Below are 19,926 nucleotides of genomic sequence, written 5' to 3' on the forward strand. Positions count from 1 at the left end.
TCACTTGACATTAGCTCTAAGTACACTGCATCTCCCTGTCTTGTTGGACAGAATAGCAAGCTTTACTTTAGCGATGGTATCTCTTTCTTCCTCCTTATTTACATAGCCAGTGTCATCTCCCCATCCACTTGGAAGGAAATTGAACAGCCTTGGCACAGCCGAACAAAGGCCTATTGGTTGCCATCCAGCACCTTGTGTCCTTCTAGGTAATTACACATCGATTGTTTGATGAATCGTTCTCCTATCTTCCTGGGTATTTCTACCAAGCCTGTAATTACACTTTTCTGGTTTGTCCCTTTGCTCTTGTTGTGGTCCTCAGGGTTCCATGACGTCTCAAAGACCATGCTTAACGATGCTTCCACAGTACCTTTCATTTCGAGGATGCAGGTCAGATCCCTTAAGGTTTCAGTCTTAGTCTGTTTAACAGTATACTTCAACCATTTTCTGCCTTAGTTCTGTTCGATTTTTAAGTTGGCACCAGTATCTCGTAGATTAAAAATTAATGATTCTCTCTTCGCAGTACAGTAAGAGATGGAAGGGCACGAATACAAAGAGACGATTTGACCCACCATTAAACAAAAAGGCCTTGGAGGCATTGACAGGCTCTAAGTTTTGAGCTAACAATAAGATGTCCTGACACCGATCATAAAGAATGGACTCTAACATTTGTTAGTCTAGCAGAGGTGTTGGCAGACTATAGCCCGTCGTCGATTTTGGTAAATCAAGTTTTAACGGAACACAGCAATGCTCACTCCTTTACATATTGTCTGTGGCTGCTTTCATGCTCCCACGGCAAGTGGAGCACTTGAAATAGACTGTTTCAAGTACTGTGGTCCTTAAAGGATGAAGTATTTACTATCTAGGCCTTGCCAGAAAAAGTTTGCCCTTAGTCCTACACTGTAAGTAACTTGGAAGAATGAGTTAATATATTTAAAGCACTTAACCGTGCCTGTCATTTACATATGGGAACCACTGGTCTTTAATTTCTACCATCTCCCAAGAACTATATAGATGTTAGCAAAAGAGAGGGAATCTTAGGCCTGTTATTCAGGATGAATTTGATCCCAAGCCATTTTAAGAAACATTTTGGCCTTCATGTCTAACATGTGTAAATTGATGGACAAGGCCAAGGCAGTGACAACAAGCAGGTACTCTTCTACCAGCTTTCTTGTGGCCACTTTTCTCCCATCAAGAAATGGTGGCCTGTTAGAAAAGGTGACCCACCCCATAAGCAGGAAATTAAAGAGGGGTGTAGAGTCTGTTGATCCAGAAATGCCACCCGAACATGTAAACAAACTCGCATTCTTTGATCTCAAGAACAAAGCTGGTACTACCCCCCCCCCCATGAAAAGTCTATATGTTATTGAATTCTGATGAATGATTTGCATGCTGACGCATTTGGGAGAAAGAGGGCTATGTCTGCCCCTGACTATGAAATACATCCCCTTAAAAAAAGTTGAATTAATGAATGGATAGAGGGATGAATAAATAGGTATGTCATAAAGCAAGTACAGCAAATATTATAGGATCTAAGTGGTGTGTATGAATGTTTGCTATAAAAGTCTTTCAGTTTTTCGGTATGTATGAGCATTTTCATAAGAAAAGGTCAAGAAGAGAAAACAAAGATTGTTTGTGCAAGAAGAGCGATGGCAGGATATGCCCTGGCCCAGGGGACAAAAACAACCTCTTGGATGCGTGACCCTGAACAGCAGGGGTGTGTCTTATGTCAGGGCTGCTGGAAGCACCATAAAGCGATAGCTCAAGGATGTGTAACGCGGACTAATTCGCCAGAAAAAGAATTCAAAAGCAAGACATTTATTAATAAGGCACTTTCAGTCTTATTTATTACCATACAGGGAATAATTTTAGGGGGGAATGCCTCTTCCAGAAATGCTAAATTAGGTAATTTTTAAAAATAATGGAGAACAGGCTTCCAAATTTTATGGCATCATCACCATATAGAGGAATGAGTATTGGACCTGAAATCAGGGACTGCGTTTCCTAAATCTGTCAGCCCTGGGTAGGGCTGTGAGCAAGCTAATTTACCACTCTGAACTGCGGCTTTCTTGTCTATAAGAAGGAGGCAGAGATACATATCTCACCTTCCTTTGGGGAGAACAAGTGTTGAAAACATTCTGAAGGCCCCACTGATCTCATCAGACAATGAGTTCTCAATCGGAGTGATATTAACCCCAAGGGTGAGGGGGCAACATCAGTCCTTAAGGGAGCACACTCTTCTAATGTGTAAAGCACAGGTACACATACAGAACATAAACAGATACACAGTCTGTCTGTAGTATTAAAATTCCATTTGGGAGAGATGAGAAGGAAAAAAGCATGTAAAATGGTTCCAAAGAGAGATTATAATGCAAAAAAGATTGAGGACATTTCGGTAAACAGTCTTTCATTTCTACCACCTCCCTAGTTCTGTCTGCCATTCTTTTTTTTTTTCAGGTGGATTAATTTTATTCATCAGTTGGAACACATACATTTGAATACTTACACTGAATACTTACATTTAAATACTGTTACTCTAGAAGGAGGGAGAAAAAAACTGAGGAGAAGAAAGAGAATGATGGGCATTCTTTGCCTTTTCCAAAGCACATACAGGACCACTTAACCCAAACACTATTAAGTTCTGAGGGAAGGAATTTACTAACAAGAATGAGGAATTAAATGAATATACTCACCCAATCTTTTTTCCCCCTAGAAATTTAATGGCAGCATTAAGTTTTCCTTGATTTGATTCAATTCTGTTGGGTACTTCAAGCTTTTTGAACCTAAGAGGTATTTGGAGAATTTAAAAAGAGTTCCAAGGAGAATAACGAAGATGAATTAAGGATTGAAAATAAGATCTATTTAAAAAAATTAAAAGAACAAGAATTACTTAGTGGGAGGAGGAACAAGCAATTAGGTGACAAGGAGATGGCTTTTGAAAGTGGAAACCTTATCCTATGGAGAGTAGTCTCAGATTTTCATCTGCACCAAAGACCAAAGGAAGAAGGAAAATGTATTTTGAAGCAAGAAGAATATGAGATTAGATGTTAACCTAAAATTTCTATGCATGATTAAGTCCTGAATTTTGATTCTTCTTTATGGGATTTTTAAAAATACGGTGTTGGTCTGTAGGAAGTATCAGGAAGATGGACAGATGGACCCATCATGTTTGATTTTCCTGCCCTGGTGGGAGGCCAGCCAGCCAGTCTGGCCAGTATGGCTGACCTCCATCGGATTTGGCTTGATGGGAGGAAGGCGCCATTTTATGTGGAGCTGTGGCCTCAGGATGCCAGAGGATGAATACGAAGCCCTAGCCAACAGTGCCAGGGCAGAGTCAGAGCAGTATACCTAACTGGGTTGTCCACACAAGGAAGACTCAAGGTGGGTGGTGGGAGCAACACAGGAGGCCAAAAAATGAGTGACAAGGAAGATGTGACAAGGAAGATGTAGCAAGGAAGACTGGGTCAAATGAACTGCTGGTAAGATGCACTGGGCCAGCTAGAGAGAGGAGTGCCACCCATGGGTAGGCTTTTGGGTGTTCTTGGAAGCCTACAGTGAGAGTAGGATGAAAATTCACATAGACTTGATCAAAATCCATGTAGACTGGGTCAAAATCAATATAGAAGTCTTAGGAAGATATCCCAAGGTTCCAGGAAGGTATTCATTCTCTCCATGTTTTGGAACTGCTGCCCAAATTTGTGCTTCCCAGTACTGATATGTGTGTCAGAATCCCCTGTAGAGCTTGGTAAACATTACAGCCACCCTGGCTCCAGCCTTGGAGATGGGGATTTAATGGGAATATCACTTAGGATTCTGTTTGGGCAACAGAAATCAATTCTGGCTAAATTTAGAGAAAAAAAAAGATGGGGGATGGAGGTTAGTTGGAAGGATATTAATAAATTACCTTAATGGAAAGAAAAGCTGAACAAAGGGCTTTGGGAAGGATATGTGAAGCAGGACATCTCCAGGGATCCAGGAAGCAGGACTGATGCAGTTCCAGGCAATAGAGTATGATGGCTAGTGGTCCAAGCTCCAGGATAATATAGTCTTCTTTTCTGCTCTGCTTCTCTCTATCTCAGTTCATCCTTTGGAAATGGGCATAATAGATCTTACCTACTGGATAGTCATGAGGATTGAATGGGTCAATATATGGAAAGAAAGTGCTTACAATAGTGCCTTGGCACAATAAAAGTTCTAAATAACTATTAGCAATTATTACTGTTGTTTTATTGTTGCCATGCATGCGAATCAACTCCAACAGAGCTGTCTTTCAGACAAGTACTTCCATTGAAGCAGAGTTCCGTGCAAGATACCTTGTTTGGTACCAGGACAACAGAAAAAGATGGGAGCCTTTCCCTCAATGAGCTCACTTCTAGAGGTCATAAAGACCAACAATCCCAGTTCCACTAAGGTTATGGCCCTAACTCAGGCCTTAAGTTCAGAGGGAAGGTAAAAAATAATACCTAAGCTGGTTTGAGGCAGCCAGGAAAGATTTTCCCAAGATGGCAGCATTTTACCTCTTATTTATTTATTTTTTTACATTTATTTATTTATTCATTCATTCATTCATTCATTTTTATTGAAGTATAGTTAACATTCTATGTTACATTAGTTTCAGGTGTACAGCATAGTGATTCAACAAATTTATACATTATGCTATGCTCACCACAAGTGTGGCTACCATGTCTCGCCATACAACACTATTATAATACTATTGACTATATTCCCGGTGCTGTACCTTTTATCCCCATGAGTTATTCATTTCATAACCAGAAGCCTGTATCTCCCACTCCCCTTCAACCATTTTGTCCATCCTCCTCATCTCTGGCAACCATCAGCTTGCTCTCTGTATTTATGGATCAGTTTCTGCTCTTTGTTTGTTTATTCATATGTTTTGTTTTTTAGATTCCACGTGTAAGTGAAATCATACAGTATTTGTCTTTCTTTATCTGATTTATTTCACCTAGCAAAATACCCTCTATGTTTATTCCTATTGTCACAAATGGCAAGATCCCATTCTTTTTTTTAATGACTGAGTAATATTCTATTGTGTATGTATAATATATATATATATATATGTATATATATACATATATATATATATATACCACAGGAAATAACAAGCATTGGCAAGGATGTGAAGAAAAAGGAACCCTCGTCCACTATTGGTGGGAATGCAAGCTGGTGCAGGCAGCCACTGTGAAAAACAGAATGGAGGTTCCTCAAAAAATTAAAATTAGAATTACCACACAATCCAGGAATTCCACTACTGGACATTTGCCCCAAAAGTGCAAAAACACTGATTTGAAAAGATACATGTATCCCTATGTTTATTACAGCATTATTTACAATAGCCAAGACGGAAGCAGCCCAAGTGCCCACCAATAGATGAATGGATAAAGAAGAAGCGGTATATATATGCAATGGAATATTACTCAACCATAAAAAAAGAAAGAAATCTTGCCATTTGTAACCATGTGGTTGAATCAAGAGGGTGTAACGCTAAGTGAAATGTCAGTCAGAGAGACAAATACCATATGATTTCACTCATGTGGAATTTAAGAAACGAAACAAATAAACAAAAAACCACTCTTAAATATAGAGAACTGGTGGCTGCCAGAGGGGAGGTGAGTGGAGGAATGGGTGAAATAGATGAAGGAGATCAAGAGTAACTTATTGTGGTGAGCATTGAGTAATGTACAGAATTGTTGAATCATTATATTGTGCACCTGAAACTAATATAACACTGCATGTTAATTATACTTGAAACATAAATAAGTAAAAAGACAATTTCCCTCTTATTTTTCAGATCAGTGAGATTTGCCAGGTTAAGGCATAGATGGGTTGGAGAGCAAATATTAGAATTCCAGGCGTAGGAAATACCCTGTCCAAAGAATGATCGGAATGTATGACTAAACAGGATGTGTTTCAGAAACTACAAGGATCTCTGTGGCAGGAACATAAAGAATTGGGGAATAAGGATGTGGAGGGCAAGAGTGTGTGTACTGCTAGGGACGTATTCGGGATACACAAGCAAGACCATGCTAGGAAAAGCCTGTCTGCCATTCATTTATCCACTCAACAAATATTTATTGAGCACCTACCAGGTGCCAGCTCTGTTCTAGACTCTGGGGATAATAGCAATAAGCAAAACATAAAAGTTTCTATCCTTGCGTCGTTTCCATTTGAAAGAGAAAGATTGGCAATAAACACACAAGTAAAATATGCAGTATGTCAGATGATGACAAGTGTCACAGGAAAAAATAAGGCAGAAAAGGGAGAGGGGGTATGCCGAGGTGAAGAGGTACCACTTTTAAGTAGGGTGGTCTGGGACAGACTCACTGAGTTGTGTAGGTTTGACTACTTGGCAATGGGGAACCAGTGAAGAATTCTGAGCAGAGAACTTGATGAGATTGGCATTTTCTGACTTTAGTATGAAAGACAGATTGGAGGGTGATGAAAGTATAGACAGGAAAACCCATAAAAAGACTATTTCAGTGGTTTGGGTGACTAGATAGCACAGTGGACATGGAAAGAAAGAGACCATTTCAAGAGTAAGGAATGACATACAATGGGCAGGATTTAGTGGCCGAGTACAGGTGGGATCGGGAGGGAGGAAGGAATCTGGGATGCCGGTTTGTGGCTTGGGCGCTAGGTGGATGATGCTCTGGTGGGACTATTCGGAGGGATGAAGAGGAAAGGAGATTGGCCATCACACGTGATAGAAGAGCTGCTGGTAAATGTCAGCTCACGCAGGTCTCCAGAATGGGCACTTTTAGGAGCCTAACAATTTGGGGGCAGCCCACCTATTTATTATAGCAAAATCAGTGTTTTTCCTGAGTGCGTCACCTCTGTTGTCCCGTGGACAGTTTCCCTTCTTTCTGGTATCAAAAAAGACTACGGACTTTGGCATCCATCAGATGTTGGTTTGGATCTCCTCTCCACGCCACTGCGTGATCTTCAAATAATCCAATCACATGGGCTTGTCTCAAGTGCCGTGTGACTTGCTTTTTGGGAGAACCGTGGCACACATACTGAAGAGGCCTGTTAAGCGTTGATCCTCCTCCGCTCCTCCCAAGCCCGACCCTCCCGGGTTCTAAGTCAGTGTCCGTAGGTCTGAACCTGGAGAAAACCAGAGGCAGGAACAAAGGGCTGATGTGCGAGGTGGGGTATTTGCATGTGTGTGTCTGGGAGTAGTTGCCCCGCTATTATTTTTCAAATCCAAACACAGCTCATTTGGGTAATTCACCTTCCTCTTTTATGATGAATATCTTGTATGGTTGCTTATATAATGAAACCTCAAGACGTCACTGAGGTATTGGACAGCCAGCCATTCAGCTCCCCGGGTGGAGCGGTTCCTCTGTGACTTGGGGAGCCATGTGTGGTGGAAGTTTTGTTTCCAAGCCAGTGATCAGGGCAGAGTTTCAAAGGAACATGCTGTGAGGCATGAAATCCCATAGCAGTAAGGGATTTAAACATTAGTTCCCATGTATGCATAGTATGGATGGTTACTCCCAAGTAATACATTTTTTCTTAATGTTTTTTATATTTCAGGTTGTTTACAGTTTTTTCAAGGGGAGGCTGGAAGGAGGGTTTCCTTCTTTATCTTCAGTTTGGTATTTACCTAGGCTATTTCCCTGAGTAGTTGGAAGTGTCAGTCTTTTCTTAAAAGCTACTTTTGTAAATTATTAGTGTTCTCATAAATAAATATTTCCTCTTATCTTCCTTTTACTCCACTTGGTGTATTTAAAGTATTTACTGCTTGTTTATATTTTGGTCCAACAAATTATTTTGAATAACCTTTCTTGGGAATGCTCAAGAGTCCAAAGTTCCTTTTTGTCTCAAACAGGGTCTCTCAGGCTCGGCACCATCGATATTTTGGCTGGAGTAATTCCTTGTTGTAGAAGGGGCTGTCCTGTACTTTGCAGGATTTTCCCAACATCCCTGGACTCTACCCAGCACATGCTAGTAGCACCCTTCCCTCATGACAATCAAAACTATCTCCAGACATTGCCAAATATCCGCTGGGGAACAAAAACACCACCCACCCTCCCAGTTGAGATCCGCTGGTCTAAAATTCTTTTACTTCTTATTTGTTCTAATATTATCACTGATTTTTACATCACAATTCCTGGAAAAATCTGAAGAAAAAAAAAGGAGACAGAAAACAAACCAAGTGAATGGGAACTGCTCTGGTCCTGAGCACCCCTAATCTGATATACTGTGTATGTCTATAAATTCGCAGAATATTTACACCAGGTTATTAAAGTGCCCGACTTGTATCTACTTACAGAACTTTGGAAAACTATTGGTAACCTTTTAAGGAGATTTATTACAGAAAGACCGGCCAGTAGATATTTTTATAATACATTGCAATCAAGACAGGAAGGAATTTACCCCATCAGTGCCCCATCAGAACTCTAGAAGCCTTAAAGTAATGCTGTAAGGAAAAAGGCTTTCAATTCTAGATGAAAAGAAACCGGAGATTTTAAAGTTTGCTCGACTTTCATTCTAAACCATGCACTTTGACTACAAGAATATAAATCTCAGTACTTGCATTTTCTTTCTGTCCTTTTCAATAGAGAACTTTGATTTTTAATTAGAAGGGAATTATCCATACTTATTTTTTTCTGGATAAAATTACCCAGTATCACCAATATAAATCCCCCCATCAAAGCCTTTTCTCCTGAACTTGATCTGTATCTCAGAAAATTCAGTAGTCTAACTGCCCTGTGTAGGAGGTTGCTAAATTGGGTTTTAAAATTATTTCTATTAAGTAAAAACTTAGCATATACCAGCTGCTGAGGGATTATAAAAGCTTTGTTTTTTCAATAATTGGAAACCTTGTTTACAGAGGACTCACAATATTCTTCAAATGTCTTTGTGTTGAATATAAAAGAACTTGTGTTTATCTAGGCAATGATAATCTGACTATAAAGCAAACTCATTTAAGGATTATGCTTCCTGTCTCTCACTATGCAGCTGTCACCCTACTGTTCTCTCAAGCTTTGCAAAATGCTGAGAATTATTCCTTGAAATCAGAAGAATAAATTGGAAAATAAACCAGGTAGCTGGGAATACATGAAATTTTAAATTACAGGGAAATAGTGGAGAGACCCAAAGTATCACTACAGGTAGGCAAATTTATGACAAATTCTCATTTGTTAACTCGTTGGCAGAATTCAGTTCATTCCAAAGAGATTTTAGAGTGTTCAATCCTGGCAAAGAAAAGTTAAGGACAATTCAGATAATCTAATATTTAACCGAAGTGGAGAATTGTGAGCCTGCCAACGAAGGCCTCCGCATTGGTTGGTACATACTCGGAAGAAGCTGGGAATTACGGTCATTCAAGGTGGCTGTGCTGGGTCTGAAGCCCCTTACTAGTTCCGCGACCTAAGGCTGGTTACTTAGCGGCTGTCTGCAAATAATAGCCCTCACTTACCTCATAGGGTTGTTTGGGGACTTCAATGAGATACACATGTGAAAGCCTAAGGACAGTTGCTGGCACAGGGTAGGCACTGCGTAAATGTGAACCTATTACCGCAATGTTCCCAGCCCTACGGTTCTTTACGTGCATTATCTCATCTGAGCTTTATTAAAATAGTACACTTTTATAACTCCACTTTTATTGGAAATTGAGGAAAATGAGATGCAAAACTGTTTCATAACCTACTCAGGGTCACACAGCCATTGAATCGACACCAGGGCTCTGCCTTCACAATCTTTGCCTCATTCTGCAAACATGCAATGAGCACAGGCATCCTTTGCTCTCCAAACACTCGCTCTCAGAATATCTGCAGCAACAACTCGATAGAACATTTTAGCCAAAATCATCCTCCCGGCTAAAAACCTGCTGTAACAAGTTCTCACCTGCTATGGTAAGTTCTCAGGAGCAGGGCAGCTTCTCCAACTTTCATGTGCACGTGACTCCCCTTCCAAGTGCAGATGCTGCATTTCTATCCAGCTCCCCGGTGAGGCCCGTGCGGCTGGTCCCAGGAGCACGCTTTGAGGAGCCGGGAGCTAGGAGACGGAAGGGGGCTGCTCGAGTATCTCACTGTTCCCCTGATCGACCTGGATTTGTGTTGAAGCACATCGCACATGATAGCCATAAGTCTCTCCACTTTTTCCCTGAGGGATTAGCCCTTTGGTATTTGTTTAGGCCACATACCAGGGGGCACTACCCCTGCAGGTCTAACCCAGATAGTATTTCTTTATGGTACCTGCTCGGGATAGGATAATGAGGTTCCCATTCTCTTCAGCAGTGGACTGCACACCAAATACCTGTTAATTACTCCGTTAAGTGTTAAGCAATTATGTAATTGGGCTTTAAATATTTTATGGTAGGCAGAAATCCTTATCAGATTGTTATATAGTTATTTAAAGGCATTTTAGTAATATTTGGGAAATCCATATTTTTGCATAAATTACTTTTTTCTATTTAAGATAATGGGATATAGGCTCTTGCTGTTTGACACTTTGCTGCCTGACACATTTTTAAGAGTGGATTAGATTCAGAGAACTACACTCATTCTGTGCCAGACCAGAGGCAAAATCCTGGGAATGTAATGATGATAAAGACCAAAATTGCTGCTTCGGAAAACTCATAAAGTAGTTAGAGAAGAAATGGGCAAGTATATATTTAAAATATAAAAAGAGCTGTGAGAGCACAGAAAAGAATGAGCCTAATATAACACTGTTGTGTTAATTATACTTGAATTAAAAATTTAAATATAAATAATTAAAATAAAAGAATGGCCTAACTTTTCTTCCTGTGCAGGGAGGCCTTTTCTGGTTACCAGTGATAGCTAATAATCATTGAATTGCTCTGTGTCCCAACCACTGCTACAAGCACGCTGCATGTATTTATTCATTTAATTATTACAACAACTCAGTGAGACAGGTGTACTTTTATTATCATGTCCATTTTAAAGATGAGGGAACAGAGGAACAGAGAGATTAGTAACTTGCTTATGGATGCACTGACTGGGCGTCAAAGCCAGACAGTGAGGGTCTAGAGCCTGCCCTTTCAACCATCGTGTGATCTGCCCCTAGTTTACTAAAAGGACGTTCAGGATCTTAAAATAAGAACATGTGAAAAGCAGTGGACATGTTGGAGAGAGCAAATTATGGAGCTGCAAGTAACTCTGGTTGGTTGGAGCGTAGGACGAATGTGGGGTGATGAGACCCTCTGCGGGAAGCCATAACATTTGCATTGGCACACGGTGTGTGGAGGGTATGAACAGGACTAGATGGGACTAAAACCATTTTCAGTAGTCAGAGTACTGGCAATAATTATATTTGAGGTGTGACTATGAAGTCATGAAATAGACTTGAACACGTGTATTATGTGAGTGTGGTCCGTTTCCCATCATCGTCTTGGGTAGCTGTGTTTTATTTCTGCTGAGGTCCCATTGCTCAGTGCATGTTGGGAATGTCTCTTCTAAAATACCTTCAGAACAGGACACAGTACAGATTTCATTATCTTGGATCATGCCTCGTTTTTGTCTCAAATGTATTTCCTGCTTGGATCACTTCCCTTTTTACCGAATTTGGCTCTGAATAACTTCTGCCTGTTTGCTGAAATAACAGCCACTCTCAACTCAAAACAAATATATTGTTCCCATATACTAGTGATTCTGACTTTAGTGTATGCTTAAACATTATCTAGGGCTTTATCAAAGAACACATCGCAGTACGCCCCTCAGTAATTCTGCTTCATTTGGTCTGAAGGAGGGAGGAGGAGTAGATTCCTAATCTGTAATCTTTAAGAAACATCCTGAAGTTTTTGTTTTGAATGCCCAGACCACACTTTGAGAAAGGCAGCTGTAAGGATATTCAAGAAAAAGTGTGTTAAGTCTTCAGAAAGTTCCGAAAGAGGAATTCCAAAATGTTATGATCAACGCTGACATCAATGGCAAGTGTTACCCACCTCGGGGGACTAGTCTCCCATAGATGATGCTTTTGTAGAATAAAGTCTTCAATTCTATTTTTTAGAAGAATCTGCATAGTTACACCACATAGACCGAATTCACCTGTGCTTCGGGGAGACCCATTTCATGCATGTGTTTGCTCACTGATAATCTGCTCAGTGTTCTTCCGTAAAGAGAGGTGTTCCTTTCTGAACAAGATGGTAGACCATCTAAGGATCCAGGATTTTAGGGTTCAGCAATATATCTACAAATTATTAGATTTTTTTTGTTTTGTTTGCTTAAAATGGTGGGCTTCCTTCACTTCTTGGAGATCCAATTTCTGTTAGTCATCTCCACAGTGACCAGGTTCGCCAAGGTGGTGGGTTGTCCAACTCCAGCTGTTGTCCCGAGATAATCAGCGGCAGGAATGCTCCAGAACCAGCCTTCTTTCATGATGGGATTTGTTACATTTTTGTCGCTTGCTGAATCCATGTGACTACCTAAATTAGCCCTCTATTTTTTGATCGAGTTCTTTATTTTAACAAACAATCTTCAATGAGAATGTGAGAAGAGCTTCTGAGCTGCCTTTCTTTTTATTTATCAACTGTCTTCTGTTTTGTTCACCGAAGAGAATCTTGTACAATTGGAAACAAATTCAGTGCTGTGTCTTCTTTAATCAATCTACATTTCACAGGTCGGTCCTGATTTTGCCAGTGGCTGACACAGAGCCGCACCCGGGGACTGAGTCAGGCTTCCTCCCGGCATTACTGGGTCACAGTGTGGAGGCTACTCGTCGGTCTCGGCAGGTCCTTTGTTCCACACCCAGCTGACTGAGTTTTGTCTGGATATGAGGATCCAGTATTATCCACCTTGAAAACATGTGGATGTTTTATGATTTTTCTAGGGCCATTTAACTTAAGCTCTTGACTGGTTAAAAGCTTGGTCAGGTGTGGAGAGAGAGACTATGTTTAGACCCCTGTGAGCAAAAAGTTTAGGAAAAGAATAGGTTTTTGTTTGTTTGTTGTTGTTTTAAACCCAGCCACTCTCTCTCTCATTTTAACAAAGACAGCTATATTATCTTCAAGAAAGGCAGAGACAACAAAGGGACCCAAGACTGAATCAGATTGCTATCAAAACAGCCCCAAGCAGGGGGGAGCAGTGACCTGATGAATGACTACATCCTCTCTCTTCACTGCCTCTGACTTCCACTTTTGCTCTCTTCCTAGGAAGGGTTTCCAGATTTAGGAAAAAAGAAATAAAAACCGATGCCTAGTTCAATTTGAATTTCAGATAAACAAAGAGTAGTATTTTAGTATACATCCATTAATATTTGGGACCTATTCCACGGCTCTATTTCATGTGTGGTCTGTCCCACACAATTCGGTGCCTTCGTATGTTCTCGTGGTTTTCATATGCAGATTTGTCCCTAGATCAAACTGTCCTCTAGACAGGATCTTACTTGGTATCCCCCAAGGCACCATAATATTGACTTTTCTATGTGGGGGCCTATGTTAGATTTCTCAAGTTGGTTTCCTCCTGCTGCAAATGCAGAACACCCCTGAGCTCCTCAGACCTTTCCTCTCCACACCTGTGAGGCTCTTGTTTCATGAGCGATGACAGGGCTGAACACAGAGCCCCGAGCGTAGTAAGCATGCCCTATATTTTTATGATTGATTAATGAACTGAAAGCAATCTGTTGTCTCTTGGGAGTCAAATTCAACATTCATGAGCTACTTACTTGCATGCCAAGAGTTAGTGGTAGGCTCTATCTTCCATGCTGTTCATCTGGGAAGTTGGATGAATTATTCTTCCCTTTGGGGTAGATTAGAGGAGCGAAGAGGGGAATGGTGCTAGGAGCTACACCCAGATTTGCAAACGGGTATTATGGCTCAGCCAAAAAGATGGAGATGAAGTTGTCCTTATATATATAGGGAATCATTTCCAAGGAATGGAATATTGATTCTCAAAGACTGGAGAGCTATCTTACCCATTGTGTATTATTTACTTCCACTGACTTTTCTAGTTTAAATTTCTTCTATGGCATGTTGGTGTTGCAGACACCTATCTACAGTATCATAAAAGAAAGAACTTTGAAAGCTAATAGAATGATGTAAATGGCAAAATATTCAACTCATATTAAAAAGCTTACCAGCATGTAGAGTAATGGTATACATCAGATAACGAGGTGTCTTTTATACACTTTGTGCTTCTATTAATGATATTATTTAGATCTTCCTTTGTAAATGACACTGAGCAGACTTCAGACCTTGAAGATTAAGAGTTATGAATGCCCCCTCTTGGTTCAGTGCTTTCCAAGTGTAAAATGCACAGAAGAGTGAACATATATTCAGACGTGTCTAGATGATGAGTTTTATGCCAGTGAGGCTTGTCCAAGGCAGGCTTGTGAATATGGTCCTTGACTCCCCCTTTCTGAGCCTTTTCCTCTGCTCCATGGCTCCTGACTGCCCTCTCAGATCTCCTGCATCCTTTAGAAGGTGGAAGGAGGCCAGGAAACTGCCCAGTACCTTGAAATCCCACCACTGTGCCTGTGAGCCCTGCTGAGAAAACTGCCCATTTGATTGTGGACAGAAATGACTACAAATGAAATGGCTGCCAGACTTCCATTCTACCCTAGTAAATAACCATAAACTTGCTGTCATAACCCTCAATGAGAATCCATAACTTAATGGGGCTATACTATATTTTCCATGTCCCTGCAGTTAGGTTAGCAGAACAAAAGCTGACCATGAGAACAAAAGCTGACCATGAGAATCCATGTTAATTTCTTACCAATTCTAACACCATGAACACAAGGAAACAAAGTTCTTACAAAAGTAGATTATCATATATATAAAAATCCAATGTGATAATCCCCAAGCTCAAAATGTGATTGAAAAATATTTTCTGGGGTGCTTATGATTTTTAGTCAAGCATAAATCTTGTCCTCTGTATCTTGTACTTCTGGTGTCAAGTGAATTTCAGACCCTTAGCCATTTGTTTAAAAATAAGAGTATCGATTTTATCTGGAAAGAGACCAAATGAAACTTTAAATCCAGGTGCACTTCTTATTTTTATTATAAATACATAATGAAACAGTTGGACGGTGATTGAAATGAATGCTTAAGTTTTATGCATTTTATTTTTCAGGATGATGTCTTATAATACCTTTAATTTCTTAGTATCTTCCTTTGTTTCCTTTGAAAGTTCTTTTATTGAGTGATTGGGTTTAGGTGGAGAATGAGCCTAATGATTAAAGAAATGTGATGATTCTACATCATCCCATCCAAGACAGAGGAATGCACTGGCTAACTCTGTGGTTTCATAGATCTCTGATTTGGGGAATAAAAACTGTAATAAAATTACTACCAGGATTAGCTATGTTCATTTGAATAGCATTTTTATGTATCTGCTTTGAATTCAAATGCATTATTAATATTTTTCTTTTTTTTAATATAGGTGGAGAACAGACCAAAATATTATGGAAGAGAGTATGTATCATGCTATTCTTTGTTTTAATAATGTAATAAGTGTCATTTCATATGTCATTTAAATATTAAATATTAAAAATCTTCTAATATATAGTCTTCATCAAATGTCCATTGTGCAAGTGTTTAATAATAAGGATAAATGCAATCAGACCCCTTTGTACTGAATTTTCTTTATAAGACTCAGGTGCTTGGCTTCCATGAATGTGGGAGGGACGTATTTCCTGCTGTAGTTTTCTCCAATAAAGCGGCCACTGAGCGCCTGGCAAGTATTTGAAACGCAAGGCAGGCTTTTCCGTGACTGAGGCTCTGTTAGTATTTTATTTCACTTTCTACCTTGATACTATATAAACAGTTAGAGTGTCAAAGATTGTAAACAGCATGGCTGAATTCCTTACTTTCCAGTACCTCAGTAAATGCAATACAGGGAAGTCACCCCATTTCCCTGCGGTCTCATAAAACCAAAATGCTGATTTCTCTTGACTTGGCTAGATTAGCCCAGTTGCCTCAATACCATAATGAGGATTTCCTCCCATTTTCCTCGGAATTTCAACTCTTGTTTTGTCCTGCTTTCTCAGAAGCCTACTGTAAAGCAAATATGCATCCCGTAGAAAGCGTCTTCAGTCTCAGGCTGTGGTGTGTTGTGATATGTGGTGTCGCTTACAAAGCAACAACCCGCGCTGGGGTCAGGTGCATGACTCCCTTTCTTCCCACGTCCAACCTGGAAGCGTTATGAGCCCCAGTCTCTTTCAAGTCCCAAGTCCCATGCTCTCCTGGCCAATCCAAACCTTCTTCCTCTATTCCCTCAGACCTCATCTTTGTGGTGAATGACCTCTCATGTGCCCCCAGCCCAGCAGTGACTTCATAATGGCCACGACTGCATTTCTGAACCTTCCTTCTGGCCTTGGGAATTCGTCCAGGACCCCTGGAGTAGCTGCTGAGGAGCGCTGGCCTCTGCTCTCAGCCATCCCCACGTCCCTACCATCTAACCTACGTAGTTGTGGGCTGCTCTTTTTCCATCAGTATACTGATTTGGATTTTTGCTCACGGAGAGCACAATTAATAAAGAGTAACAGAAAGGAGAGCCTACCAAATGGGACACTTTTGCACGCGAATTCCAACAGGAACTCTATTATGCATTTTCTTTGTTGAGTCAAAGTTTTGTTGAATGTTTTAGTTATCATTTTCCAACCCCCAATCCGCACAAACTACGTAGTGAGAGGACGGCAAAGAAGCATTTTCTTAACCACAGAAAAGGAACCGTTTTGCATTAGAGGGAAATTAGCTTAAAAACTTCAGATTCTATGTTTCCCTTTAAAAAAAAAAAAAGGCTTTTTGTTCCATTTGAAAAGTAATAAATGCTCTCTTCAGGAAACATTGATGCATTTTTTTCCTACTAGGAATCACAAGAAACTGTTGACAATGGATACCTTTAGGGGAAGAGAGTCTTTACTCTGTAATGTTTACATTTTTACCTCTTATGTGCCTTTTAGCTCTTGAAATGCATCAGTATTACTTTTATTCTTAAAACATGAATAAATTAAAACCCACTAATTTGGGAAAATTAGAAAATATAGAGGTATAAAAAGTGGAGAACATCCTCAGCTGGGCATGAAAAAACTCATTGCTAACTTTTCCCCTTTATATTTCATCCCTTCTGGTGTTTTTCTATGCATGCTTGCTTTCTACAAAGAGGGGATCATAAGAAAAATTTCTTCTCTAGTTTATTCCCCCAAAGATCTTCAAATTCGGGTAATCTGGGGAAGAAGGTGTTGTTCCCTGTCCCAGGACCCTGGGGTCCCTCAGCACTGGCCTCACCCCCCAACCTAGCTCCCCCACCTTCCTATGAAACACCATCGATCAAATCTCTGGTAAGAGGTGGGGGGGTGGGGAGGAGCTGTCTTTGCTTCAAGACAAGAGGAGGTTCCCCAGGAGTCACTGTCCACTCTGTAGGCCTCAGACGTGTGCCTCCAGAACAAAGCAATCATTGGCCAAGCCTGCATTCTTCCTAGATAGCTAGCTGTGTTTTCTACATGCATGTGTATTATTTTAAAATTGCAGAAAAAAAAGAATAAACAAAAAAGAACAATAGGTACTTTTTTTTCAAACATATCCCTAAGGGATTGCTCTAAACATTATTAGGAATGGAAGAATGTTGATTATAGCTGGCTATTGTTTCCAGAGAACAACCTCTAAAATTAACAACACCCTGCCCCTGAAGTAAGCAAGTTGCTAATCAATAGTGTTCATTAGCAATCCAAGCAATACATAGTTTCTGTGTTTGAGCTGAGAGCTAAATTGGTAATTGCTCTCTTGTTATTCCCCATGGTTAAAGAAGGAGCCATAACCTGGCCTTTTGTTTTGACTTCAGCTTTCAGCTTGAGAGCAAAGACAAGAGCAGAAAGACAGCTGGACCGGGTGTTCTTCCTGCTGTTTTCCCTACCTGAATACTTCTTAGATGTTTGGGGTTTGCTGAGAAGTGGTTCCAGCCGCATCTTTAAGACATATGGTAGTTACTCCCCTCTTCATCCAAGTGGGGGACAGTCGGTTCGGGGTGGCCCCGTCATCTTTTGTAGCCTATCTCTCCATGGTACATACTTTGTATGTGGTCTGCTGAGAACAAACACGGTCCGTCTCTCCTCAGGTTTCACGGGATCATCTCCCGGGAGCAGGCAGATGAGCTTCTCGGAGGCGTGGAGGGCGCCTACATTCTTAGAGAAAGCCAGCGCCAGCCAGGATGCTACACGTTAGCTCTAAGGTGAACTTGATTTCATCTGTTATTGCTACTGCTGTACAAGTGGCCTTACTTAACATTCTTCCCATTTTTTTTATTGCCGTAAAATATATGTAACATACAATTTACCATCTTAACCATTTTTAAGTGTGCAGTTTACTGGCACTAAGTACATTCTCAATGCTGTGCAACCATCTCCACTATGGGTTGGCAGGATTTTTTTGTCATCCCAACCAGAAACTCTACCCATTTCCCCCTACTTATTTCTTATTTTCACTTTGTTTACAGAGTACCAGTAGCATATCAGAGGCTTATACACTTCCTAGTGTTATCAGTAGGATGGACACTGAGGCTCTGTTTATGCACATACAGTAAACTGGAGAATTATCTGGAAAGTTAGTGCTCCAGTAGCCACTTCTGCCTAAAGCTGAGCCAGCTGAGGGAGCAACGCCTCTGCCTCAGTTAGTTCCCGGGAGCCCTTGTCAAAAGTCTTCCCCTCACGCTGTGTATATGTGCCTGGACTGATGCGGAGTTTATCCATGGGTTCTCTCGGGGTTAACATGGACCCGAGAATCACGTGGACTCCCAACGGCAGTCATGGCGCTCCATGCCAGCAAGCCATCGGAGCAGAGTTCTCCTGAGCCTTTTATCACAAAATCACAAGAACTGGAAATGCCAGGGCCAGAAAAGCAGCGCGTTTTCTGCACTTTCCTAAACTGGATCAGATATTTGATACCATTCGATCCTTACGGCAATCCCATAAGGTTTGGGGAAAGTGTCCAATTCCAGAATCGAATTGTCTTCTGAAAGTTCATGTATGAACTCTTTGGAATTAGGAGGCTCTTTCTCCATAGAAGGAAGGGTATCAATGGAAACACTTCCCAGGCCAGCCCACCATGGCGTATTCCATGTGACACCTCAATATTGTGGCTGTAGAAGGCTACTTCCCAAGTCGCACCTACGGATGGTTTGAACATATCTTAGATGATGTCATTATAAGGAAGTACTTCAAAAGTTAGCGAGCGCTCTAGGTGTGCTATGTACTTTCCTATCCCCCAGCCCTCCAGCAGCAGGCACAGGCAGTCCCAGTGGGGAACCAAGCCGGACCAAGGCCAAGAGGGTGCAGCCAGTCAAAAGGGGGACCAAGGCCAAGAGGGTGCAGCCAGTCAAAAGGGGGACCAAGGCCAAGAGGGTGCAGCCAGTCAAAAGGGGGACCAAGGCCAAGAGGGTGCAGCCAGTCAAAAGGGGGACCAAGGCCAAGAGGGTGCAGCCAGTCAAAAGGGGGAGGACCTTATAGGTTAGATCCCCGGGACGCTGGCGGTGGCAGCTCCGCAGGGAGTCTCGCCCAGCTCCCCTCATCTCCCTTCTGTGGCACCAACTAGGGTGGGAGGCATGAGGTGCTCTACTGGTGGCGGTCAAAGATGTACTAATAAGGGGACATCAGGGCGATTGGTGGTAGCTTCCCCTGCAGAGGCAATCGCCAGGTATAGGGGTGGGGTAGAGAGCTGTGGCTGGTTTTCATCAAGGAAATTTCAAAGTAAAATATTTGTAAACTAGGCTCTACCCTCTCACGTTTACAAATGAGAATGATAAGGACTCAATGGCCTTAGTGATTTCTAGAATCCAGTGATGCCATGTGACTGCCTGGTGTTAAATCCCACCCCTGCCTCTTTCCACGGGTGTAACCTCAAGCAGGTACCCGATCCCTTCAAATATCAGTTTCCTTAGCCGTAGGACAGGGATAATAATTCTACCTGTCTCAGACTGTCTATGACAACTGAATGGGGGGAGGGTAAAAATG

General features: G+C 41.2%; 1 protein-coding gene across 1 annotated transcript in view; it reads left to right on the forward strand.

The window, feature by feature from the left end:
• Window positions 1–19,926, forward strand: part of CHN2 (chimerin 2) — a 283,549-nt gene that overhangs the window by 163,308 nt on the left and 100,315 nt on the right. Inside the window, exons 4-5 of the mRNA XM_026508512.4 lie at window positions 15,363–15,394; window positions 18,036–18,149. Coding sequence (XP_026364297.1) covers window positions 15,363–15,394; window positions 18,036–18,149 — 146 coding nt within the window. The remainder of the gene's footprint in view (window positions 1–15,362; window positions 15,395–18,035; window positions 18,150–19,926) is intronic.

The sequence above is a fragment of the Ursus arctos genome, unplaced genomic scaffold (genome assembly GCF_023065955.2).
Source record: "Ursus arctos isolate Adak ecotype North America unplaced genomic scaffold, UrsArc2.0 scaffold_3, whole genome shotgun sequence".
NCBI classification, from domain to species: Eukaryota; Metazoa; Chordata; class Mammalia; order Carnivora; family Ursidae; genus Ursus; species Ursus arctos.